The sequence below is a fragment of the Suncus etruscus genome, chromosome 6, assembly GCF_024139225.1.
Source record: "Suncus etruscus isolate mSunEtr1 chromosome 6, mSunEtr1.pri.cur, whole genome shotgun sequence".
In the NCBI taxonomy this organism is placed as follows: Eukaryota; Metazoa; Chordata; class Mammalia; order Eulipotyphla; family Soricidae; genus Suncus; species Suncus etruscus.
This window is the reverse complement of record NC_064853.1, coordinates 46,157,973-46,182,385: the sequence shown is the minus strand read 5'-3', so window position 1 is coordinate 46,182,385 and position 24,413 is coordinate 46,157,973. Positions and strand designations below refer to the sequence as shown.

Below are 24,413 nucleotides of genomic sequence, written 5' to 3'. Positions count from 1 at the left end.
CCATATGAAATGATAGGAATCAAACCCAGGCTTGTTGTGTGCAAGGCAAGCACCTTACTCATTCTACTGTTTCCTGTTTGCTTTTGTTAGTTGTGGGGCGCCATCTAGCAATGCTTAGGGTTCATCTCTGGCTCTACACTCAGAGATTTCTTATGACTGTAGTCAGGGCAGCAGATGTACATCTGGAGATTGAATCTGGTTTGAACCCTAACCTGCAAGGCAGGTTCCTTATCTGTTTTTCTGTCTTTCAGACTCTAGAGTCTTTCTGTTTCCTACCTCTAATCTTAGTCAATCGTCAATTTTAATTCTGTCTTTATTTATTTACTATTTTTATTTTTTGGTTTTTGGGCCACACCCAGTGACGCTTAGGGGTTACTCCTGGCGATGTGTTCAGAAATCGTTCCTGGCTTGGGGGACCATATGGGACGCCGAAAATCAAACCAAAATCAAACCAAGATCCGTTCTGGGTCAGCCGCGGGCAAGGCAAGCACCCTACCGCTGTGCTACTCCTCCGGCCTCGTATTTACTATTTTTTATAAGTGGAAGCATACAATATGCAGTCTTTTGTTGACTTGCTTTTTTTTTTTTTTTTTTTTTTTGGTTTTTGGGCCACACCCGTTTGACGCTCAGGGGTTACTCCTGGCTATGTGCTCAGAAATCGCCCCTGGCTTGGGGGGACCATATGGGACGCCTGGGGATCGAACTGCGGTCCGTTCCTTGGCTAGCGCTTGTTAGGCAGACACCTTACCTCTAGCGCCACCTTCCCGGCCCCTGACTTGCTTTTTTCATTTAAAATGTTTTCAAGGGGCCAGAGCAATAGCACAGCAGTAGGGCATTTGCCTTGCACGTAGACGACCCAGGTTCAATCTCTGGCATCCAGTATGGTCCCCTGAATCTGGCTGGAGCGATTTCTGAGTGCAGAGCCTGGAGTAACTCCTGAGCACCACAGGATGTGGCCCAAAACCAAAAAAAAAAAAATGTTTTTAAGGTTCATTTGTTTCATAACATATGTAATTCATAGCATATATATGTATTGTATTTTTTTTTTCCAGTCATACCCTGCTGCACTCAGGGACTACTAGCTCTGTGCTCAGAAATTACCTCTAGCAGGCTCAGGGGACCACATGGGTTGCAGGAATCAAACTGAGGGTCTGTCAGGGTTGGCCTCGTGCAAAGCAAATGCCCTACCACTGTGCTATTGCTCCGGGCCCAGTACTGTATTTTTTTTTTTCAAATTTGCATCATAAATTTTATTCCCAATGCAGGAGACAGTTTCCTTCTATACCCCAAAATGAATCATCTTCTGCCCTGAAGACATCTAGGGAAAGCTTCCCCTTCTCCAGAGAAAGAACAAGAAGGGCAGGTGCTGGGGATAGGGCAGGCACTATAGCCACCACTCCCCCTCCCCCCAATCTCTGGATCTGTCCTCCATTTCTCAACAGAGTATAGTTGTCCCCACCTACTATTATTTCTTTTATCTCTTCATCCCTTTTTTTTTTTTTTTTTTGGTTTTTGGGCCACACCCGTTTGATGCTCAGGGGTTACTCCTGGCTATGAGCTCAGAAGTCACTCCTGGCTTGGGGGGACCATATGGGACACTGGGGGATCAAACCGCGGTCCGTCCTACGCTAGCGCTTGCAAGGCAGACACCTTACCTCTAGCGCCACCTTCCTGGCCCCTCTTCATCCCTTTTTAAAAAAGCCTTCCATACTGAATCAAAGACAGCACCTCAAATATGTAAGGAAAGGGTCCTGGCTGGGACATGAGGTTAAAGGGCAGCAATGTGGGGGATCATCACTGTTTCTGCTGCAGTGCCTCCTTTCCTTGCTGCATCTTGTAGCAACTGTGTGTCAACCTCATCTGCTGGCAATTGCACATACCGGATCACCAAGTCCCGGATGAAGCAGTTCTTCACTGATAACATGTGGGGGGTTATTTCTCAGGGTCTGTTACACTGGTATCAGTTAGTTTGATGTTGAGATACTGATCTACAGAAGGGAGAGTTCCACAGATGCTCAGGTCATTCTTGAGTTCCACCACCAGGTCCTTGCCCACAAGGGACTTGAAATAGGAATAGAAGAGCATGGTGCTCACACTATGGAGTGCAGGCCAGACTTGCAAGAAGTGGGCCGGGGGGTGGGATCCACAGGCCAGAGGCCGAGTGGGAACCCAAACATGAACCTGCATGCGGAGCAAGGTGGTGTTCGTGCAGGCGCCTTTTTATTTACATATTTTTACTGTATTCCAAAACACTTTATGGAATCAACAATGCCTTCTCCAATTATGCACTTTCTTATTTTTCTGATACTTACTATTAAATTCTGACACTAATACTTGAAGATAATGTTATACTATATAATATTTAAGGACTTGGTTCCACAAGATTACACACACTTCAGATTTAGTCCTAGGTTACTGCACTTCTGTTCCAGTTAGCATACACTTTTTAAGATTTTGTTACAACTCTTCTGGGTTTCTATAATTTGGTAGAAAAACGCACAGAAACTGAAACTTCTATACCTAATGATTGCAGTTCATTATAAAGGACAGTTTAATAGAAAATATAAAGTCTAAAGTTCTAGTGTTGGATTGAGGCCTTTCTCAGCACAGCATGGTGCATTTGGCCCCTTCAGCTGGCAGGTCTGAAGGCGCAGGATAACTGCATAGAAATAATCACAAGCAGTCAGTTTCATTGGAGTCAGCTCAGTTTATTCATGGCCTTGTCTGTCATATGCAGATATACATATGTGCCATGTCTGCCTAACTCATCTCTCTCTCAGGAGTTCTCTCTCTGTCTCCCTTTCTGCTGATCTCCATGCTTCTTTGCTTCTGTTTCTACCCTCTCCTCCCCTGGCCTCTATCTTGCATTCTTTATTCCAAACCACAGACCCCTTCCAGTTGTGCTTGGGTCTGACCATCCTGGTGATACTAACATAGGGCATGGGGGGAGGGGTAGCCTCACATTTCCACCTTCTTTGTATTAAAAAACAAAAAAATGAGAAAAGTTACAAAGCTTTTGCTTCCCTGTTCTCTACCAAAGGTAGGCACTCTAATAAAGCATCAAAGTTTAAATTGTACACAATTCCTCTCAAAACAATCTGCTATTTGTTTAGTTTAGTTTCTTCCTTGTCCTTTTAGGGCCTATTACTTATTTTCTATTTTGTTTTAATTTTTACAGACTTAAAAAGGGGAGAAATGTAAGGTAAACAGAGGCCTTTAAAACAGTTCCCATTTGCATCTGTGTTCTCACTGCCTTTCATCTGGCTTTTTCCCCTCGGGTGGGGGGAAGGGTTTTGTTTGGTTCTCAATAAATGGGAGGCAGGAATGCTGAGGAGCTGAGCTGCCATCTAGGCTTGTGGTTCCACGTGGGGAAGCATCAACTGGGCCAACATCTTCTATCCTCCCCGGATAGGAGGTATGGGATTCCCCTTTCCTCATTGGGGTCTGTAGAACATTCAGCCTGTGCTACAAAGGATGTAAATCATGGGTCTCAAACTCGCGGCCCGCGGGCCATTTGTGGCCCTCCGTACAACATTTTGTGGCCTGTGGCTGGCCTTCAAATATTGCAGTATTGGCGATTATTCGCTTACCAAATAATCGCAATAAAAATCGCATTAGTAAGAAAAAAAATCGCATTAAACATTCACATACCCCGAGCAGTTCCGTTCGGGGTGCAAATGTTTAATGCGATTTTTTTCTTACTAATGCGATTTTTTTTTTTTTTTTTTTTTGGTTTTTGGGCCACACCCGGCGGTGCTCAGGGGTTACTCCTGGCTGTCTGCTCAGAAATAGCTCCTGGCAGGCACGGGGGACCATATGGGACACCGGGATTCGAACCAACCCCCTTTGGTCCTGGATCGGCTGCTTGCAAGGCAAACGCCGCTGAGCTATCTCTCCGGGCCCACTAATGCGATTTTTTATTGCAAATATTTGGTAAGCAAAATCCCTTATGCAGCCCTGCCTCACCCCGACTTTGCCTCCTGCGGCCCCCAGGTAAATTGAGTTTGAGACCCTTGATGTAAATGAATAGTTAGCTTCTGAAGTATGTAGGGTGACATTCAGAAGGGATCCAAAGGGCCAGAACGATAGCACAGCAGTAGGGTATTTGCCTTGTACACGCCTACCCAGAATGAACCATTCCTGGCATCGCCAGGGGCAATTTCTGAGCACAGAGCCAGGAGTGATTCCCTGAGTGCTGCTGGGTATGGCCCTAAAACAAACAAAAAATGGTGGGGGGGGGGGGTGACCCATTGTAGAAAAAAAAAGAAACAAAAGCCTTTCTATAGCATTGAGGTGTATCAACACAGATGTGATTATCTAGAAGCTCTCCAGATCATCTCTCAGCCAATGTTCCCAAACTTATTTGGCCTGCTGAGCCTTGCCAAATATAAGCAAATAAAATCACGCAGATCCTGGAAATCTGCCTTCTTTAAGCAAACAAAGTGTCTTCTTCTTTCATTATATCTGAGCCTCCAACTGCCTTGGATCATTCCAGAGAACCCTGAGGACAGGATTGGAATGTGGTTGGTATTACCCACTTTGGGATACACTACTTTAATGTTAAAATGTAATGTGTAAGTTCCATTATTTAAGCACAATTAATTAGATCATTGACTGTGATTAGACTAAAATAGAATTTTCAGGGGTTTTTTTGTTTTGTTTTTTTGGGTCACACCTGACAGCGTTCAGGAGTGCAGCTTTTTGTTTTGTTTTCTGGTTTTTGGGTCACACCCAGTGATACTCCGGGGTTACTCCGGCTCTACGCTCAGAAATCGCTCCTGGCAGGCTCAGGGAACCATATGAGATGCTGGGATTCAAACCACCGTCCTTCTTCATGCAAGGGAAACACCTTACCTCCATGCTATCTGTCCAGCCCCGGTTTAGGTTTTTGTTTTTAAATTTATTTTTGTGGTGCCAGGGGTTCAATCTAGGACATTACATATGCAAGGAAAGTATTTTACTGAACTACATATCCAGTTCTGGCTATTCTTTTTGTTTTTGTTTTATGGGTCACACCTGGCAGCGCTCATGGGTTACTCCTGGCTCTATGCTCCGAAATCGCTCCTGGCAGGCTCAGGAAACCATATGGATTGCCGGGATTCGAACCACCATCCTTCTACATGCAAGGCAAATGCCCTACCTCCATACTATCACTCCGGCCCTCTGGCTATTCTTGCTATACCTCAATCTCCTGACCTTATCTTTTCTGTGAAATCCGGAGAGGGTATTAAAAAAAGTTCTAATGGTATAATTACATCTTTGGCTGGAGAGATAGCATGGAGGTGTAGGGCATTTGCCTTGCATGCAGAAGAACTGTGGTTTGAATCCCAGCATCCCATATGGTCCCCAGAGCCTGCCAGGAGCAATTTCTGAGCATAGAGCTAGGAGTAACCCCTGAATGCTGCTGGGTTGTGACCCCCCCAAAAAAAAAAACCCACAAAATTACAACTTATAATCATGGCATAAACTTGCAACTTGGTTGAAAAAGGTTTGTTACAAATAATGAGACTTTTCATTCATGTAATTCAAGAGTTCTAAATATTTCTCATATGATTATACCAATTTCAGCATCCTGATTGTGGAAAATTGGATAAAGAGTTCACAAGATTTCTCTGTGTTACTTCTTTTCATTGTTACTGTTTTTATAGTAACTTTACCAGTAATTTTTTGTTTTTGTTTTTGGGCCACATGTTATTCCTGGCTTTGTGTTCAGAAATTGCTCCTGGCAGGCGTGGGGGACCATATGGGAATTGAACCAGGCTGGCCCTGTGCAAAGCAAATGCCTTAGCACTGAGTTATCACTCTGGCCCCTCCCAGTGATTCTTGGGATTCAGGCAAGACTACGCCTGACAGTGCTCAGGGATCACCTAGTGTCAGTGATCCAATTTAAGGCTTCACACACATTAACCGTATGCTCAACTATTTAGCTATATCTGTTATCCATCCATTCACCCATCCATCCATCCACCCATCCATCCATCCAACCATCCATTCATCCATCTATTCGCCACACCTGCTGGTGCGCAGGGGTTACTCCTGGCTCTGCATTTAGGAACCACTCCTGATGGGCTTGGGATCATATTGGATGCCTGAAATTGAACCCGAGTCAACCACATGCAAGGCAAGTAAGTGCCCTTCCTGCCTTGCTACCTCTCTGGTCCCATGTGATCCTTTTATTATTTTATTTTATTTATTTTGGTTTTGAGGTGCCCACACCTGACACTTCTCAAGGGTACTTCTGTTACTCTCTGCTTAGGGAATATTTTCTGGCAGTATTCCAGGGAACCTGCAGTGAAAGGGATTGAACCTGTGCCTCCCATAACTATTTGGTTGTAAGAAAAGATGAAGTCATATAGTTACATGGGTGGATCTGGAGAGTTAAATGAATCCGGGAGAGGAATAGACACAGAATGATCTCAATCATATACAGGATATAAAAAAACATAGCTGGGAATAAGACACTAAAGCTGATAGAAATAAAGAGCAGAACTGGTCCTTAGTAGAAATCTTGTTACTTTGGGGGTATGAGAGGGATAAGCCACAGAAGGGACAGCTACAACAGTGATAGAGGGAAGTAGACACTATGGACCAGAACTAGGTGCTAAAAGCAATTTGATAAGCATGAGGTCTGCATGTTCAGTGGGTAAGGCACTTGACTTGTAAGGCACTTGACACAGCTGACACTGGTTCATTTCTTGGCACCCCACTGGTTCCTGGTATGAGCCTGTTAGGAGTAGCACAGAATCAGGAGTAAGGCCTGAGTACTGCCAGGTGTGAACCAAATACCAAAGGAACAATATTTAACGATACTTGATTAGTAATATTGTAATCTACAGTGCCTGTGAAGGAAAGAGAAAACATTAAAAAAATTTTTTTGTGGGGCTGGAGAGATAGCATGGAGGTAAGGCGTTTGCCTTTCATGCAAGAGGTCATCGGTTCGAATCCCAGCGTCCCATATGGTCCCCCGTGCCTGCCAGGAGCAATTTCTGAGCATGGAGCCAGGAGTAACCCCTGAGCACTGCTGGGTGTGACCCAAAAACCACAAAAAAAAAAAATTTTTTTTTGTGTGTTTGGGCCACAATCCGACAGTGCTTAGGGGTTATTCCTGGCTCTGAGCTCAGAAATCGCTCCTAGCAGGCTCGGGATCACATGGGATGTTTGGAATTGAACCCAGGTCCACTGCCCTACCACTGTGCTATCGCTCCAGCCCTAAAAAGTGTTTTTTTGATAGAAGCAGGCTTGGAGTTGGAAGGAAAACGGGATATTGTTGGAGATAAATGAACACATGAAAGTAATCATGAATAACTTTATAATTTATTGTGATTCAGTTTTTTTTGTTGTTGTTTTTGTTTTGTTTTGTTTTTGTTTTGGGTTACACCCAGCAATGCTCAAGAGTTACTCCTGGCTCTATGCTCAGAAATTGATCCTGGCAGGCTCAGGGGACCATATGGGATGCCAGGATTCGAACCACCGACCTTCTGCATGCCCCTGTGATTCAGTTTTTTTGTTTGTTTGGTTTTTTTTTTTGTTTTTTGGGCCACACCCGGCATTGCTCAGGGGTTACTCCTGGCTGTCTGCTCAGAAATCGCCCCTGGCAGGCACGGGGGACCATATGGGACACCGGGATTCGAACCAACCACCTTTGGTCCTGGATCGGCTGCTTGCAAGGGTGATTCAGTTTTTTAAAAAATTAATTTGTTGGGCCAGAGAGACAGCAATAGGGCGTTTGCCTTACACGCTGACAACCCAGGCCAGATGTTGCTTAGAATCCCAGCATCCCGTATGGTCCCCTGAGCCAGCCAGGAGCGATTTCTGAGCACAGAGCCAGGAGTAACCTGAGGGCCGCTGGGTGTGACCCAAACCCCGCCCCCCCCAAAGTTAAATTGTTGTAGGCTTTGGCAGTGCCTGTTAATTTATTTTTGTTTGGGGGCCACGCCTGACTGCTCAGGGTTTATTCCTAGCTTTGCAGTCAGAGATTACTCCTGGTTTGTCTTGGGGGACCATATAAGGTGCCTGGTATCAAACTGCCTGGGACATTTGTGAGGCAAGTGCCCTACCTACTGTACTAGCTCTCTGACATTTTGAATGTGTTTATTCTTTAGGATTCTTCAGGAAATTAATTTGCATTATGGAATTAGGTAAACTATATGTATATATATATATAATGCAACGTACAGATAATGATGGCTATTTTCTTTTGGAGGGGGTATTGAGTTGTGTATAACCAGCTGTGTTCAGAGTTTTCTTCTGGCTTTGTGTGCAGTGATAATTCTTGGTGGGGATGGAGTTGGGTTGTGATGCCTATAATCAAACCCTGATTGGCTCTTTGCAAGAGAAACACCTTCCCCACTATACTATCTCTCCAGCCCTGATAACTATTTCTAAGATACTTTGATACTGGTGCCTGTCTCATTTTTTGTAGTGCCAATGGAAAATATATCATTTCAGAACACTGATACTTAACTTACAGAATTGAAAAGATAGTGTTATCAGCAGCATTCTGAGGAGTGTATTTTATAATAGATAAAACACGGTAGATCTCAGTTTATTAAAATATGTTTATGGAAACGTGGAAGAGGGGTGGCGATATAGTACAGTGAGCGGGTAAGGCATTTTCCTTGCAGGCTGACCCAGGCTTGATTCTAGGTACCCCATATGGTTCCCCAATCTTCCTAATCACCAACCAAGGATAATTCTTATCTCAGTGCCAGAAATAAGCCCAGAAATATGCCAGGTGTGAGCCTTCCCCCCCCCCCAAAAAAAAAGAAAGGAAGAGTTGAAGGATATGGGAGGACATATTACACAAGAATCTGTAATTAAGGCCCGGAGAGATAGCACAGCGGTGTTTGCCTTGCAAGCAGCCGATCCAGGACCAAAGGTGGTTGGTTCGAATCCCGGTGTCCCATATGGTCCCCCGTGCCTGCCAGGAGCTATTTCTGAGCAGACAGCCAGGAGTAACCCCTGAGCACCGCCGGGTGTGGCCCAAAAACCAAAAAAAAAAAAAAAAAAAAAAAAAAAAAGGAATCTGTAATTAATTATAAGGCAGTTAGCATGGGGCTGGAGATGTGGCCCATAATCCCTAATATCACATTACTAAACACATTGACATTACGTTATTTATGAGGAGTTTGATTTACCAAGAGAGATATGTACATGGAAGGAAGAGGTACTTTTCACTTTTTCTAAGTTTTTCAAACACTATTTCTTTAATGTCCCAACAGCCGGTCTTTGGATAATAATGTTATGCCTCTAGCCTTGAGAGTTTTGTGCTGCAAATTGCATCTTGGCATTAGAAACGGCTTATCAGTAGTTTCCAAGTTAGAAGTCAGCAATCTGTAATAAAGTTTTTCATTTTATATTGGCTAGGATTTAATGAGGTGAAACTGATCTCCATCCCTATAGGGCAAGTCAGTGTGTTTGCTATAGCTTCCAGTACCTAAAAGTCCTATCTTGAGCATTCAAAAGACAATTTTGGGATTAAAGGCCTGCCACCTTCTAACAGTCGTCAACTCACTCTTTTCCATACTATATAACTAATACCTTTGATTGTTAATGTCAGTTTACAAGTGGTTCTGTCAGTCTGGCAACTATGCTGAGATAAACCTGAGGCATGGTCTAGGAGAGCTGAGGTGGACATTTTTAAGTTTTGTATATTTCTTAGATAACTTAAGTGTTTAACTTTCAGATGAGACAGAAAGTTGTTGTACCTATGATGTAGATCAGCTACTCTACCCTTAAAGGGGGGAACATTATTCACATCTACCCTGAAAGAACTGACTTATGAATTCTCCTTTTGAGATTTTTGTTTTGGCTCACACCTGAGCAAATGCTCAGGAATTGTTCCAATAGGTACTTACAGGATTGTGTACTGACTGCTGGGATCAAGGCTAGGCCTTCTTTATGCTAAGGGCTAGAACCTAATAATCTAGCCCTTTGAGCAGTCTCTTCATTTCAGCCCATGTATTCCAGATATTTTTTGGCAGGGTCTGGAGTGTCTCCCATGCAGACTCTGAGGGTCTAGAGTCGCTTCTGGCAATTCTCATAACTGGTCCAGCTCAATGCTAGGGACCAAGAATGCAGTGCTGTTTGGGTCCGATGGTTCTATAGATTATGCAGACAATCCTGGCTGTTCTAAGGGTCCTCCAGAGCTGCACCCATTTATGCTTGGAGAACCAGGTGGAGCTGGGGATTGTCATGAATGTTGACTTCACATAAAACATTTATTTTAATCTCTAACTCTCATTTGGCCCTTGGTCTCTAGATTTCTTGTTCTTAGGACATGCTTGGTGGTGCTTAGAGGCTGTTCCTGGCTCTTTGCCCAGTGAGTAAAGGTGCTCAGGTGACCATATGTGGTGCTGGGGATTTGATTGATGTCAGCCACATCCAAGGAAAGTGCCTCACCTCTTACACTACTTCTCTGGTCCTGGTCTCTAGATTTTAGCATCTTTGTTTCAAAAAAAGGTAGGTTTTTTTGTTTTTTGGTGACCACACTCAGCAGTGCTCAGGGATCACTCCTGATAAGGATCAGGGTACTGGGGATCAAACCCAGGTCCATCATGTACAAGGCAAGTGCACTACCTATTGTATTATTACTCATTACTCTAGCCCCCCCCCAAGTAGATTCTAATTTTAGTTCTTTTCCTCCCTCCCTCCCTCCCTCCCTCCCTCCCTCCCTCCCTCCCTCCCTCCCTCCCTCCCTCCCTTTCGTTTTTGGATCACATCCAGTGATGTTCAGGGGTTACTCCTGGTTATACACTCAGAAATTGCTCCTGTCTTGGGGAACCATATGGGATACTGGAAATAGAACCCAGGTCCATCTTGGGTGAGCCATGTGCAAGGCAAATGCCCTACTGCAGTGCTATTGTGCCGGCCCCATAATTTTAGTTATTTTTCTCAAATTTCAATTTGGGAAATTAATTCAGAAGCAGGTAATGTGTGAATTATAATTAAATGTATCATCAAGAAATTAAACTAGTAATGAATTCTCTTTATATAGTATGAAATTAGCTACAAATAGAAATATGCCCAGTAAGAACCTATATATATCTGTAAAGAGATGGGAGCATACAAGATGTTGACAAGATAACTTGGATGTAATTCTAGGAAAATGGATTTGGAATAAAATTGTACTTTAGGAGAGGGAAATTTAATTGTATAATATTCAAAATAGGGTGAAATTACATAGACAGGTGCAGTGTTATCTCTTTCGAACAATCAGAAAAAACCTGAATTTGGCAGTATTTCTCTTCATATTTAGGACAAATAAAAACATGGCAGGAACTAGGGAGAGGGATTTTTTTTGGGGGGTGTGTTTTGGGCCACACCCGGTGACTCTCAGGGGTTACTCCTGGCTATACACTTTGAAATCGCCACTGGCTGGGGGGACCTTATGGGATGCTGGGGGATCAAATGGCTGAATGGAGGTCTGTCCTAGGTTAGCGCGTGCAAGGCAAACACCCAACTGCCGGTGCCACTGCTCTGCCCCAGAGAGATATTTTTTTTTTTTCTTTTTTTTTTGGTTTTTGGGCCACACCCGGCATTGCTCAGGGGTTACTCCTGGCTGTCTGCTCAGAAATACCTCCTGGCAGACACGGGGGACCATATGGGACACCGGGATTCGAACCAACCACCTTTGGTCCTGGATCGGCTGCTTGCAAGGCAAACGCCGCTGTGCTATCTCTCCGGGCCCCAGAGAGATATTTTTAATATGAAAGTGATAATCCTGGGCCGGAGAGATAGCATGGAGGTACGGTGTTTGCCTTGTATTAAGAAGGACAGTGGTTCAAATCCCGGCATCTCATATTGTTCCCCATGCCTGCCAGAAGCGATTTCTGAGCATAGAGCCAGGAGTAACCCCTAGTGCTGCCGGGTGTGACCCAAAAACCAAAAAAAAAAAAAAAAAAAGTGAGAATCCATTAAACCTTTAAAATCTTCTAAAGCCTTAATCGCTGTACTACTTCTTAAGTTGTATAGGTTGTCACCACACCTGGTGACACTCAGGGATTACTCCTGGCTGGCTATACGCTCAGAAATCGCTCCTGGCTTTGGGGACCGTATGGAATGCCTAGGATCGAACTGAAGTCCATCCTGAGTCAGCAGCATGCAAGACAAACGTCCTACTGCTGTGCTATTGCTCCGACTCCACTAATTTTTTATTTGAAAAATATGCATTGAATTTTGCGAGAGACCTAATATAGCAGGTAGAGCACTTGCCTTACATGCAGCCAACCCCCTGTGGTTAACTCAACTTCATCAGAAGGGATCCTTGAGTACAGTCAGGAATAAATTCTAAACACTGCTGGATATAGCCCTCACACCAAATGACAACAAAAATCCCATTGAAATTTTTGCTTTCAGTTACATATGGTGATATTTGGGGGGCATGTTGTACGGGGATTGAATTCAGGACTCCAGCATGAAAAGCACGCACTCCAGCCCTTGGGAGCTATCTTCTCAGCTTCCCATTGCTTTTTTAAAGGTGTGGGGGAGGGGGGACCACACTCATCAGTGCTGAGGGCTTCCTTCTGGCTCTACTTTTAGGGATCTTTTCTAGTTAGTGCTGTTGTTCCTGGTGGTAGTAGTGAGACCATATATGGTCCTGGGGACAAAACCCAGGTAGGGAGCATGCAAGGCAAGAGTCATACTCCCTGTTCTATATCTTCAGCCTCCACATTGAATATTTTTATGTGGGGCTGTAGAGATAGCATGGAGGTAAGGCGTTTGCCTTTCATGCAGGACGGTGGTTCGAATCCTGGCATCCCATATGGTCCCCTGTACCTGCCAGGGGCAATTTCTGAGCATAGAGCCAGGAGTAAACCCTGAGCACTGCCAGGTGTGACCCAAAAACCAAAAAAAAAACAAAAAAAAAAGAATATTTTTATGTAGCTCTCATTTTTGTTGTTTGTTTTTGTTTTGGGGCCACACCCAGCTCAGGGGTTCCTGGTTCTGCACTCAGAAATCCCTCCTGGGTGCCTGGGGTTGAACATGGGTTGGCAGCCTGCAAGGTAAATGTCCTACCAGCTATGCTATTGCTCTGACTCCTAGCTCTCAATTTTGAATACAGATAGATTTTTTTTCATATAAGATTATTTGGTTTCACTTGCTTGGAGAGTGCAGTTTCCTCCTTGAAGATGCCTGTAATGTCCTGGAGTGTTTTGCCTATGTGCTGTTCTATATATCTTATGGTTTTGGGGCTGATATCGAGGTCTTTAATCCATTTGGATTTTACCTTTGTACATGATGTTAGCTGGGGGTCTAAGTTTAATTTTTTGCAAGTGGCTATCCAATTGTGCCAACACCACTTGTTGAAGAGGCTTTCCCTGCTCCATTTAGGATTTCCTGCTCCTTTATCAAAAATTAGATGGTTGTATCTCTGGGGAACATTTTCTGAGTATTCAAGCCTATTCCACTGATCTGAGGACCTATCCTTATTCCAATACCATGCTGTTTTGATAATTGTTGCTTTGTAGTACAGTTTAAAGTTGGGAAAAGTAATTCCTCCCATATTCTTTTTCCCAATGATTGCTTTAGCTATTCGAGGGTGTTTATTGTTCCAAATGAATTTCAAAAGTGTCTGATCCACTTCTTTGAAGAATGTCATGGGTATCTTTAGAGGGATGGCATTAAATCTGTATAATGCCTTGGGGAGTATTGACATTTTGATGATGTTAATCCTGCCAATCCATGAGCAGGGTATGCGTTTCCATTTCCGTGTGTCCTCTCTTATTTCTTGGAGCAGAGTTTTATAGTTTTCTTTGTATAGGTCCTTCACATATTTAGTCAAGTTGATTCCAAGATATTTGAGTTTGTGTGGCACTATTGTGAATGGGGTTGTTTTCTTAATGTCCATTTCATCCTTATTACTATTGGTATATAGAAAGGCCATTGATTTTTGTGTGTTAATTTTGTAGCCTGCCACCTTGCTATATGAGTCTATTGTTTCTAGAAGCTTTTTGATAGAGTCTTTAGGGTTTTCTAAGTAGAGTATCATGTCATCTGCAAACAGTGAGAGCTTGACTTCTTCCTTTCCTATCTGGATTCCCTTGATATCCTTTTCTTGCCTAATCGCTATAGCAAGTACTTCCAGTGCTATGTTGAATAGGAGTGGTGAGAGAGGACAGCCTTGTCTTGTGCCAGAATTTAGAGGGAAGGCTTTCAGTTTTTCTCCATTGAGGATAATATTTGCCACTGGCTTGTGGTAGATGGCCTTCACTATATTGAGAAAGGTTCCCTCCATTCCCATCTTGCTGAGAGTTTTGATCAAGAATGGGTGTTGGACCTTATCAAATGCTTTCTCTGCATCTATTGATATGATCATGTGGTTTTTATTTTTCTTGTTATTGATGTTGTGTATTATGTTGATAGATTTACGGATGTTAAACCATCCTTGCATTCCTGGGATGAAACCTACTTGATCGTAGTGGATGATCTTCTTAACGAGGCATTGAATCCTATTTGCCAGGATTTTGTTGAGGATCTTTGCATCTGCATTCATCAGTGATATTGGTCTGTAATTTTCTTTTTTGGTAGCGTCTCTGTCTGGTTTAGGTATCAAGGTGATGTTGGCTTCATAAAAGCTATTTGGAAGTGTTTCTGTTTGTTCAATTTCATGAAAGAGTCTTGCCAAGATTGGCAGTAGTTCCTCTTGGAAAGTTTGATAGAATTCATTAGTGAATCCATCTGGACCTGGGCTTTTGTTTTTCGGCAGACATTTGATTACTGTTTTAATTTCATCAATGGTGATGGGGGTGTTTAGATATGCTACATCCTCTTCCTTCAACCGTGGAAGATTATAAGAGTCCAAGAATTTATCCATTTCTTCCAGGTTCTCATTTTTAGTGGCGTAGAGTTTTTCAAAGTAGTTTCTGATTACCCTTTGAATCTCTGTCATATCAGTAGTGATCTCTCCTTTTTCATTCCTGATACGAGTTATCAAGTTTCTCTCTCTCTCTTTCTTTGTTAGGTTTGCCAGTGGTCTATCAATCTTGTTTATTTTTTCAAAGAACCAACTTCTGCTTTCGTTGATCTTTCGGATTGTTTTTTGAGTTTCCACTTCGTTGATTTCTGCTCTGAGCTTTGTTATTTCCTTCTGTCTTCCTATTCTTGGGTCCTTTTGTTGAGCATTTTCTAGTTCTATTAGCTGTGTCATTAAGCTACTCAGGTAAGCTCCTTCTTCCTTCCTGATGTGTGCTTGCAAAGCTATAAATTTTCCTCTCAGTACTGCTTTTGCTGTGTCCCATAAGTTCTGAGAGTTTGTGTCTTTATTGTCATTTGTTTCCAGGAACCTTTTTATTTCCTCCTTGATTTCATCTCGGACCCATTGGTTATTGAGCATGAGGCTGTTTAACTTCCAGGTGTTAAAGTGTTTCTTCTGAGTGCCTTTGGAGTTCACAAATAATTTCAGAGCCTTGTGGTCAGCGAAGGTAGTCTGCAAAATTTCTATCCTCTTGATCTTATGGAGGTATGTTTTATGTGCCAGCATGTAGTCTATCCTGGAGAATGTCCCATGTACATTGGAGAAGAATGTGTATCCAGGTTTCTGGGGATGGAGTGTCCTATATATATCCACTAGGCCTCTTTCTTCCATTTCTCTCCTCAGGTCTAGTATATTCTTGTTGGGTTTCAGTCTGGTTGACCTGTCCAGTGTTGACAAAGCCGTGTTAAGGTCCCCCACAATTATTGTGTTGTTGTTGATATTATTTTTCAGATTTGTCAACAGTTGTATTAAATATTTTGCTGGCCCCTCATTCGGTGCATATATGTTTAGGAGAGTGAATTCTTCCTGCTCTACGTACCCCTTGATTAATATAAAATGTCCGTCTTTGTCCCTTACAACCTTCCTGAGTATAAAGTTTGCATTATCTGATATTAGTATGGCCACTCCAGCTTTTTTATGGGTGTTGTTTGCTTGGATGATTTTTCTCCAGCCTTTTATTTTGAGTCTATGTTTGTTCTGACTATTCAGGTGCGTTTCTTGTAGGCAGCAGAAGGTTGGATTGAGTTTTTTGATCCATTTAGCCACTCTGTGTCTCAACTGGTGCATTTAGTCCATTGACGTTGAGAGAAAGAATTGTCCTGGGATTTAACGCCATCTTTATTTCAAAATTTGGTGTGTCTTTTGGGTAGTCTTGTCTTAGATTAGGTCTTTCAGTTTTTCTCTTAAGACTGGTTTTGTGTCTGTGAAGTTTCTGAGCTGTTTTTTGTCTGTGAAACCATGTATTCTTCCATCAAACCGGAAAGTGAGTTTTGCTGGGTATAGTATTCTGGGTGAAGCATTCATTTCATTCAGTCTTGTCACAATATCCCACCACTGCTTTCTGGCATTGAGTGTTTCTGGTGACAGGTCTGCTGTAAATCTCAGGGAAGCTTGCTTGAACATGATTTCCCCTTTTGATCTTGCTGTTTTCAGAATTCTGTCTCTATCTGTGGGATTTGTCATTGTGACTAGGATGTGTCTTGGGGTGGTTTTTCTGGGGTCTCTTTTGGTTGGTACTCTTCGGGCATGCAGGATTTGATCACATATATTCTTTAGCTCTGGAAGTTTCTCTTTAATGATGTTCTTGACCGTTGATTCTTCCTGGAAATTTTCTTCCTGGGTCTCTGGGACTCCAATGATTCTTAAGTTGTTTCTGTTGATCTTATCATAGACTTCTATTTTCGTCTGTTCCCATTCTTTGACTAATTTTTCCATTGTCTGCTCATTTGCTTTAAGTTTTTTGTCCAATCTCTCCTGCTGTATGGAATTGTTATGTATCTCATCTTCCACAGCACCAAGTCTATTCTCAGCTTCTGATACCCTGTCCCAGAGCTTATCCATTTTGTCATTCACTTCGTTTACTGACTTTTTCAGTCCTGTTAGTTGACATGTTATTTCAGTTTGGAGTTTTGTCATTTCTGCCTTCATATTTTCTTGGTTCTTATTAGTGTTCTGTTCAACTCGATCCATGGTTTCTTGGAGTCTGTTGAGCACCTTCCATATTGCTAGTCTAAAGTCCTTATCTGAGAGGTTGATTAGTTGTTCAGTCATTATCTGGTCCTCAGAATTGTCATCTTCATTCTCTATGTCTGATGCTGGCCTGCGTTGTTTCCCCATTGTCACACTTGTATTGTGGGTTTTTCTACGTGTTGTGGTGGTATTCATTGTCTATATGATGTAGGCAGCACACTCCTCTGGCTCCTCCCTTTCTGGATAGGCTGACTTGCCTCTAAGGGAGGGGAGTCCTCCGTGGATGAAGCCTCACACTGGGTCAAATCTTAGGCCTGAGCATGCAACAGAGAAGACAGTCCAGAGAGAAATGTTTGCTTCTGTGATATAGCGCCGTTCTTAGTGTGATCTTTCCTTCTTGTTGCAATGGAGTTCTTTCCTTAGAAAGAGTGCACGGCCGCGTAGCGAAGTGGAGCTAAGTGCCTTCTGGAGCCTCTTTTCAGCCCACTCTAAGGAGGTTTACGCAACAGGATAGCAGAGAGACACACACAGGCAGCACTCACAGTTTTTCACAGTCAGGCCCCACTGGTCAGGCGTAGTTTTCACTCGCTCGCTGGGCAGCTTCAGAATGCTGTATTTTTGGGGTTCACTTCCCAGGACTCTGAGGAGAGTCACTGGCTCACTGGGTAGCTTCCGAATGTAGTTTCTTTGGGGTTCGCTTCCCAGGACTCTGAGGAGAGCTTCCAGAGTTCAGGAAAGACAGAGAAGGGTAGGACAGGGCTCGCTTCCGGTGCTCAGTTTCCTCAGAAGAAGCACAGCCGGGTGGAGACTCTGCAGGTAGAGCAATCAGCACTCTGCCTGGAGACCCCCACATCCAGCCATTTCTTACTCACTCACTGGCTCGCTGTGTAGCTCCCAAATGTAGTTTCTTCGGGGTTCGCTTCCCAGGGCTCTGAGGAGAGCTTCCAGAGTTCAGGAAAGACAGAGAAGAGTAGGACAGGGCTCCCTTCAGGTGCTCAGTTTCTGGTTCGCTGGGTAGCTTCCAAATGTAGTTTCTTTGGGGTTCGCTTCCCAGGGCTCTGAGGAGAGCTTCCAGAGTTCAGGAAAGACAGAGAAGGGTAGGACAGGGCTCCCTTCCGGTGCTCAGTTCCTCAGAAGGAGCACAGCCCGGTGGAGATTCTGCAGGTAGAGCAGTCAGCACTCTGCCTGGAAACCCCCACCTGCAGCCATTTCTCACTCACTCACTGGCTCGCTGGGTAGCTCCCGAATGTAGTTTCTTTGGAGTTAGCTTCCCAGGGCTCTGAGGAGAGCTTCCAGAGTTCAGGAAAGACAGAGAAGAGTAGGACAGGGCAGTCAGCACTCTGCCTGGAAACCCCCACCTGCAGCCATTTCTCCTACACTTAAATTTTTGTGGGCTTTTACAGAGAAAGCCCTCAGTGTAGTGGGATGTAGTCTCTCCTCCCCAACTAATGATTGTGAATAAAATTATTAGTCTAAAATCCTTTTTGCTAAAGACAGAAAGGGTTGAGAAATGAGAAGCATTTTCAACAGTCTAATGTGGAATTTAGGCTACATTGATCTCAGAGTATTCAGTTGACAGCCTCAGGTCTTTGGCTTGTCTTTCTTTGTCTGTCTTGCCACCTAGTGGTAAAAATAGGCATTGGTAACTTTTGGCTGCTCAGAATGTAGTCTTGGGAAAACAGTTTGATTTACTTTGTGTCTTCTGTTCATCCTTGAAAGAATCAGTTACTGGCAAGAGGATAAAGTACATTGACTAATTAAATAATGTCCTGTACCCACAATTGGAGGCTAGGTCTCCACCAACGAAGTTGTGGATTACATAATTTTGTTTGGTTTTGGGTCATACCCAGCTGTCCTCAGGGATTTTTCCTGGAAGGACTTAGGTGACCATGTGTCGTTATGGGGGTTGAACCCAAGTTGGATATGTGCAAAGCAAGCTCCTTCCTTGCTGTACTATCTTTCTGGCCTAAATAGATAATTTTAGAAGACTAGAAAGATGATTCTTCTAAGGATTTTGTATGGGGGGGAAGATCTGTTATAAGTATTTTATTAAAGGGTTAGAACAATAGTACAATGGATAGGGTATTTGCATTGCATGAGGCTGACCTGGGCTCAATCCCCAGAATCCCACATTATCTCCCAGGAGTAATTACTGAGTGCGGAGTCAGGAGTTGCCCCTGAGTGCCACTGGGTGTGCTTAAACCTCACCTCCCAATTTTAAATATTTGTCTCACTTTTTGTGGAGGTAGCTATACCTGGCAGTCTCGGGTTACTCCTGGTTCTGCAACTCAGAAATCATTCCTGGACAGCTCAGGGATTAAAACCCCAGGCCTTACCATCTCTGTATATTTGTGTCATTCTTGATAGACATTACTAATTACTAAATTATCTATAAAAATATTTTTTTGTTTTCTGGGCCACACCCGGTGACTCTCAGGGGTTACTTGTTATTTGCTAAAATCTTGCCAATTCAATTAAAATAGAACTTGAATTTACCTTATTAGGCTTTTTGGTTTTTGGGTCACACCTGGCAGCGTTCAGGAGTTACTCCTGACTCTGTTCAGAAATTGTTCCTGGCAGGCTTGATGGACCATGTGGGATATCGGGGATCGAACCCGGATCTATTCCAGGTCAGCTGCATGCAAGGCACATGCCCTACTGCTGTGCTATCTGGCTCCTTGTTTTACTTTAACACAGCTATTTTCTATAGCTATAACTGCTTGCTTTATTATGTTTTTCAATAGTTAATTTCCAATTAATTTACCAACTAGTGATTACTAAGACAATATTATAATTTTCAATTATTATTAGATTTTTAGATTATTTTTGGTGGCAACACCAGTAGTCCTCATGGACAGTTCCTAACTCTCCTCAGGAGTAACCCTGGCAGTACACAGGAAACTATATGGAGCGATAGAAATAGAACTGGGGGGGGCCGGAGAGATAGCACAGTGGCATTTGCCTTGCAAGCAGCCAATCCAGGACCAAAGGTGGTTGGTTCGAATCCCGGTGTCCTATATGGTCCCCCGTGCCTGCCAGGAGCTATTTCTGAGCAAACAGCCAGGAGTAACCCCTGAGCACTGCTGGGTGTGGCCCAAAAAAAAAAAAAAAGAAAGAAAGAAATAGACTGGGTCAGCTCCATTAAAAGCTGTATGTGGGGCTAGAGAGAGAATACAGAGGATAGGGCATTTGCCTTTCTTGCAGCTGACCCAGGTTTGATTCCTGGCTCCCTATATGATTGGTTTCCCAAGCTTGCCAGTATTGATTCCTGAGCACAAAACCAGAAGAACCAACACAGAACACACTGCCAGGTTTGGCCTTCTCTGACCCCAAGAAAACAGTCTACCTCTTGGCCAGAGAGATACTATAGTGGAAAAGGTACTTGTCCTACATATATCTAACTTGGATTTAATACCCAGCGTTCCATAAGGTTCCCCGAGTACCACCAGGAATAATTCCTGAGTACTGCTAAGTATGGCCCCAAACAAAAACCTGAACAAATAAATAAAGACCTTACTTTTATCTCTCTGATCCATAGTAGTAGTATAATTCTTAAAAATATTTTAGGTAGTACTGAAAATATTTTTATATGCCTGTAGTTTTATGCATCTTAGTTTTTACTTATGTAAAATTCTAATTGTATTGGTGTTCTTCCATCAAAGAGGGAAACTTCCTCTCTGGGTTTTTTGTTTGTTTTGTTTTAGGGCTACATCGGCAGTGCTCAGGGGTTAATCCTGACTCTGCTATCAGAAACCACTCCTGGCAGGCTCAGGACCATGTGGGATACCAGGGATTGAACCCGGGTCAAACTGCGTGCAAGGCAAACAACCCACCCACTGTACTATTGCTCTGGCCCCAAAAACTTCCTTTTTTTTCCCCCTTTCTTTTATTGGATTTTTGGGCCACAACTGGGTTCTTTTTTGGATGTTCTCAGGACCATGTGGTCTCATGGGTTAAACATAAGAAATTCACTCTAGCCTTTTAAACTATCTGCCTGATCCCTTGTAGTTTTATTTTGTGTAGTTGATTTGAACCCAGAACCCTAAAAATGAAAAAGTTTTTTGTCTGGCACAAAATTTAATCCCACTCCTGATTTGTAACTTTAATAATTTAGCTGTGTATTATTTCCTCTTATTCTTAGGTCTGGTCCATCGAACTCACATGTCATCATGTCGTGTGGATAAACCCTCTGAGATTGTAGATGTTGGAGATAAAGTGTGGGTGAAGCTTATTGGCCGAGAGGTAAAGTTTTGTATAATTCCTATGTGCTTTTAAAGTGCTAGAATTTTATTGTGTGTGTGTGTGTTTGTATATTTGTGTGTGTGTAAAATCTGCAGGATTTGTCATTATGTTAGTACACTTTAATTTGTACCAATACATCAAAAAATACAATTTATACAGTTTGTCATAATTTTTACTAACTATCTGACATACAAGAGAAGTCAGAAAGGTCTGAAGGACCCTCTAAACTCCTTTGTTAGGTATATTCTTTGAAGGTATACATATTCCTGTTGGTGTGGGCAGACCATAGGAGAAATGAATAAACACTCTAAAGCCTGCTCTACAGAAAATTACAAGGGAAAACAGACCTAAAAAGCTACTTATTCATAATATTTATTGCTCATGGAACGAGATACAAGAGTAAATTAAACAGAAATGGTTTCTGGGCCCGGAGAGATAGCACAGCAGTGTTTACCTTGCAAGAAATGGTTTCTGCTGTTATAGAGCATATATGGAATTAAACTGAAGGAGACAAAAAATTAGCGAACATGTACATAAAACTAGCAGGTAGGACATATTTGCCTTGCATGCAACTGACCTGGGTTCAATCACCAACTATCCCATATGGTTCCTGAGTGCTGCCAGAATGAGAGCAGAGCCAAGAGTAATTCCTGAGCACTGCTGTATGTGACCCCCCCCCCCCAAAAAAAAAAAAGAAAAATAGAAAAAATGTCTTCTGGGCCCGGAGAGATAGCACAGCGGAGTTTGCCTTGCAAGCAGCCGATCCAGGACCAAAGGTGGTTGGTTTGAATCCCGGTGTCCCATATGGTCCCCCATGCCTGCCAGGAGCTATTTCTGAGCAGACAGCCAGGAGTAACCCCTGAGCAACGCCGGGTGTGACCCAAAAACCAAAAAAAAAAGAAAGAAAAAATGTCTTCTAAGTACTAGAGGAAGCAAAAGAGGACAAGTGTCAGTGACTGACACTTTCCTTTTTTTTCTTTTGCTTTCTAGTTTTTGGGCTACACCTGGCAATGCTCAAGGGTTATTCATGGCTTTGCTTTCAGAAATCGCTCCTGACAGGCTCAGGGGACCATATGGGATACGAGAAATTGAACTCACGCTGTATGCAAGGCAAATGCCCTACTCACTGTGCTCCGGCCCCCCATAGAAAATGTTTTGTTTGGGGCACACACCCGGAGATGCTTGAAGATGCTCAGGGGTTACTCCTGGCTCTGCACCCTGGAATTATTCCTGGCAGTGTTCAAGGGACCATATGGAGTGCCAGGGATTCAACTCTGTATGCAGAGTTTAGTTATCTCTATCCTAGAAATTATTGTTTAATAGGTATAGCGTCTTGGTTTTTGGTTTTTGTTTTTTGTTTATTTTTTATTTTTTATTATTATTATTTTTTTTTGGTTTTGGGTCACACCCAGCAGCACCCAGGGGTTACTCCTGGCTCTACGCTCAGAAATTGCTCCTGGCTGGCTCGGGGGACCATATGGGATGCCGGGATTCAAACCACTGTCCTGCTGCATGTGAGGCAAACACCCTACTTCCATGCTATCTCTCCAGCCCCGTGTCTTAGTTTTATAAAGTTAAAAATTATGGGAATTTTTGGTTGGTTGTTATTTCTGTACAACAATGTGAATACTACTGAATTGTATACTTCATTAAGCATAAGATTAAGATGGTATGGGGCCAGAGCGATAGCACAGCGGTAGGGCACAGTTTGCCTTGCAGGTGACCGATCCAGGACAAACCTGGTTTGTCCTGATGTCCCATATGCTCCCTCAGGTCAGGAGCAATTTATGAGCGTATAGTCAGGAGTAATCTATGGGCATCTCGAGGTTTGGCCCAACCCCCCCCCCCCAAAGATTAAAGTGGTAAATTTTTTGTTTTGTATATTTAAACACAGTTTTTTTTTTTTAACAGTGGATGAAGACTGTTTTCTGAAACTCTCCTGCCACAGTCTGCCTATTATGCCTTTAGGTAGCCTTGTTTAGGGCCTCAGCTATTAAAGGAACACCTATTTGTTATGACAGTAGACACTTTGTTAGGTTAGGTAATTTTAGGGCCAAAGAGATAGCACAGTGGTAGGGCATTTGCCTTGCATTCAGCTGATTCAAGACAAACGGTTTGAATCCCAGCATCTCATGGTCCCCTGAGCCAGCCAGAAGTGATTTCTTTTCTTTTTTTTTTTTTTTTTTTTGGTTTTTGGGCCACACCCCACGGTGCTCAGGGATTACTCCTGGCTGTCTGCTCAGAAATAGCTCCTGGCAGGCACGGGGGACCATATGGGACACCGGGATTCGAACCAACCACCTTACGTCCTGGATTGGCTGCTTGCAAAGCAAATACCGCTGTGCTATCTCTCCGGGCCCCCAAGAGTGATTTCTTTTTTTTTTTTCTTTTTTTTTTGTTTTTGTTTTTTGTTTTTGGGCCACACCCGGCGGTGCTCAGGGCTTACTCCTGGCTGTCTGCTCAGAAATAGCTCCTGGCAGGCACAGGGGACCATATGGGACACCGGGATTCGAACCAACCACGTTTGGTCATGGATCGGCTGCTTGCAAGGCAAACACTGCTGTGCTATCTCTCCGGGCCCAACCAAGAGTGATTTCTGAGTGCAGAGCCAGGAGTAACCCCGGGTTTGGGTGTAAAACACTTCCCCCCCCCAAAAAAAAAAAAAAAAAGGTAAGGTAATTTTAGACCAGTTCAAGCTTTTGGTAACTTTGTTGTTGTTGTTGTTGTTGTTTTTCCCCAGATGAAAAATGACAGAATAAAAGTATCTCTCTCCATGAAAGTTGTCAACCAAGGGACTGGAAAAGATCTTGACCCCAACAATGTTATCATTGAGTAGGTAAAAGATTTGGGAAGTTAAAAATCCCCCTACCTTTGTAAACACAGAATGTTGACGTGTATCAGATTGACCTGGGAGCTCTATCTCTCTCTCTCATTTTGTTTTTTTTTTTTTGGAACTCTATCTCTTAACAGACTTCTGATATTGATGAGTTATTGTAACTCTGGACTCTCTGATTTTCAGAGGTATAAAGTGTAAGTAAGAGTTTACTATAGGGTTTTATAATGAAATGCTAAATGTACATTCTCTTGTTATTTTATTTTATTTTATTATTTTTTTGGTTTTTGGGTCACACCCTGCAACACTCAGGAGTTACTCCTGGCTCTACGCTCTGAAATCACTCCTGGCAGGCTCGGGGGATCATATGGGATGCCGGGATTTGAACCACCA

At 43.1% G+C, this 24,413-nt stretch overlaps 1 protein-coding gene and 1 pseudogene across 2 annotated transcripts in view; one reads left to right on the top strand and one right to left on the bottom strand.

Annotated features, from left to right (window-relative positions):
• The window catches only part of ZCCHC17 (zinc finger CCHC-type containing 17), a 60,785-nt gene that overhangs the window by 19,838 nt on the left and 16,534 nt on the right, over window positions 1-24,413 (top strand). For both annotated transcript variants that reach the window (XM_049775025.1, XM_049775026.1), the window contains 2 exons: window positions 21,087-21,187; window positions 23,928-24,019. In XM_049775025.1, coding sequence (XP_049630982.1) covers window positions 21,087-21,187; window positions 23,928-24,019 — 193 coding nt within the window. The remainder of the gene's footprint in view (window positions 1-21,086; window positions 21,188-23,927; window positions 24,020-24,413) is intronic.
• On the bottom strand, window positions 1,795-2,085 carry LOC126011366 (U6 snRNA-associated Sm-like protein LSm2; annotated as a pseudogene).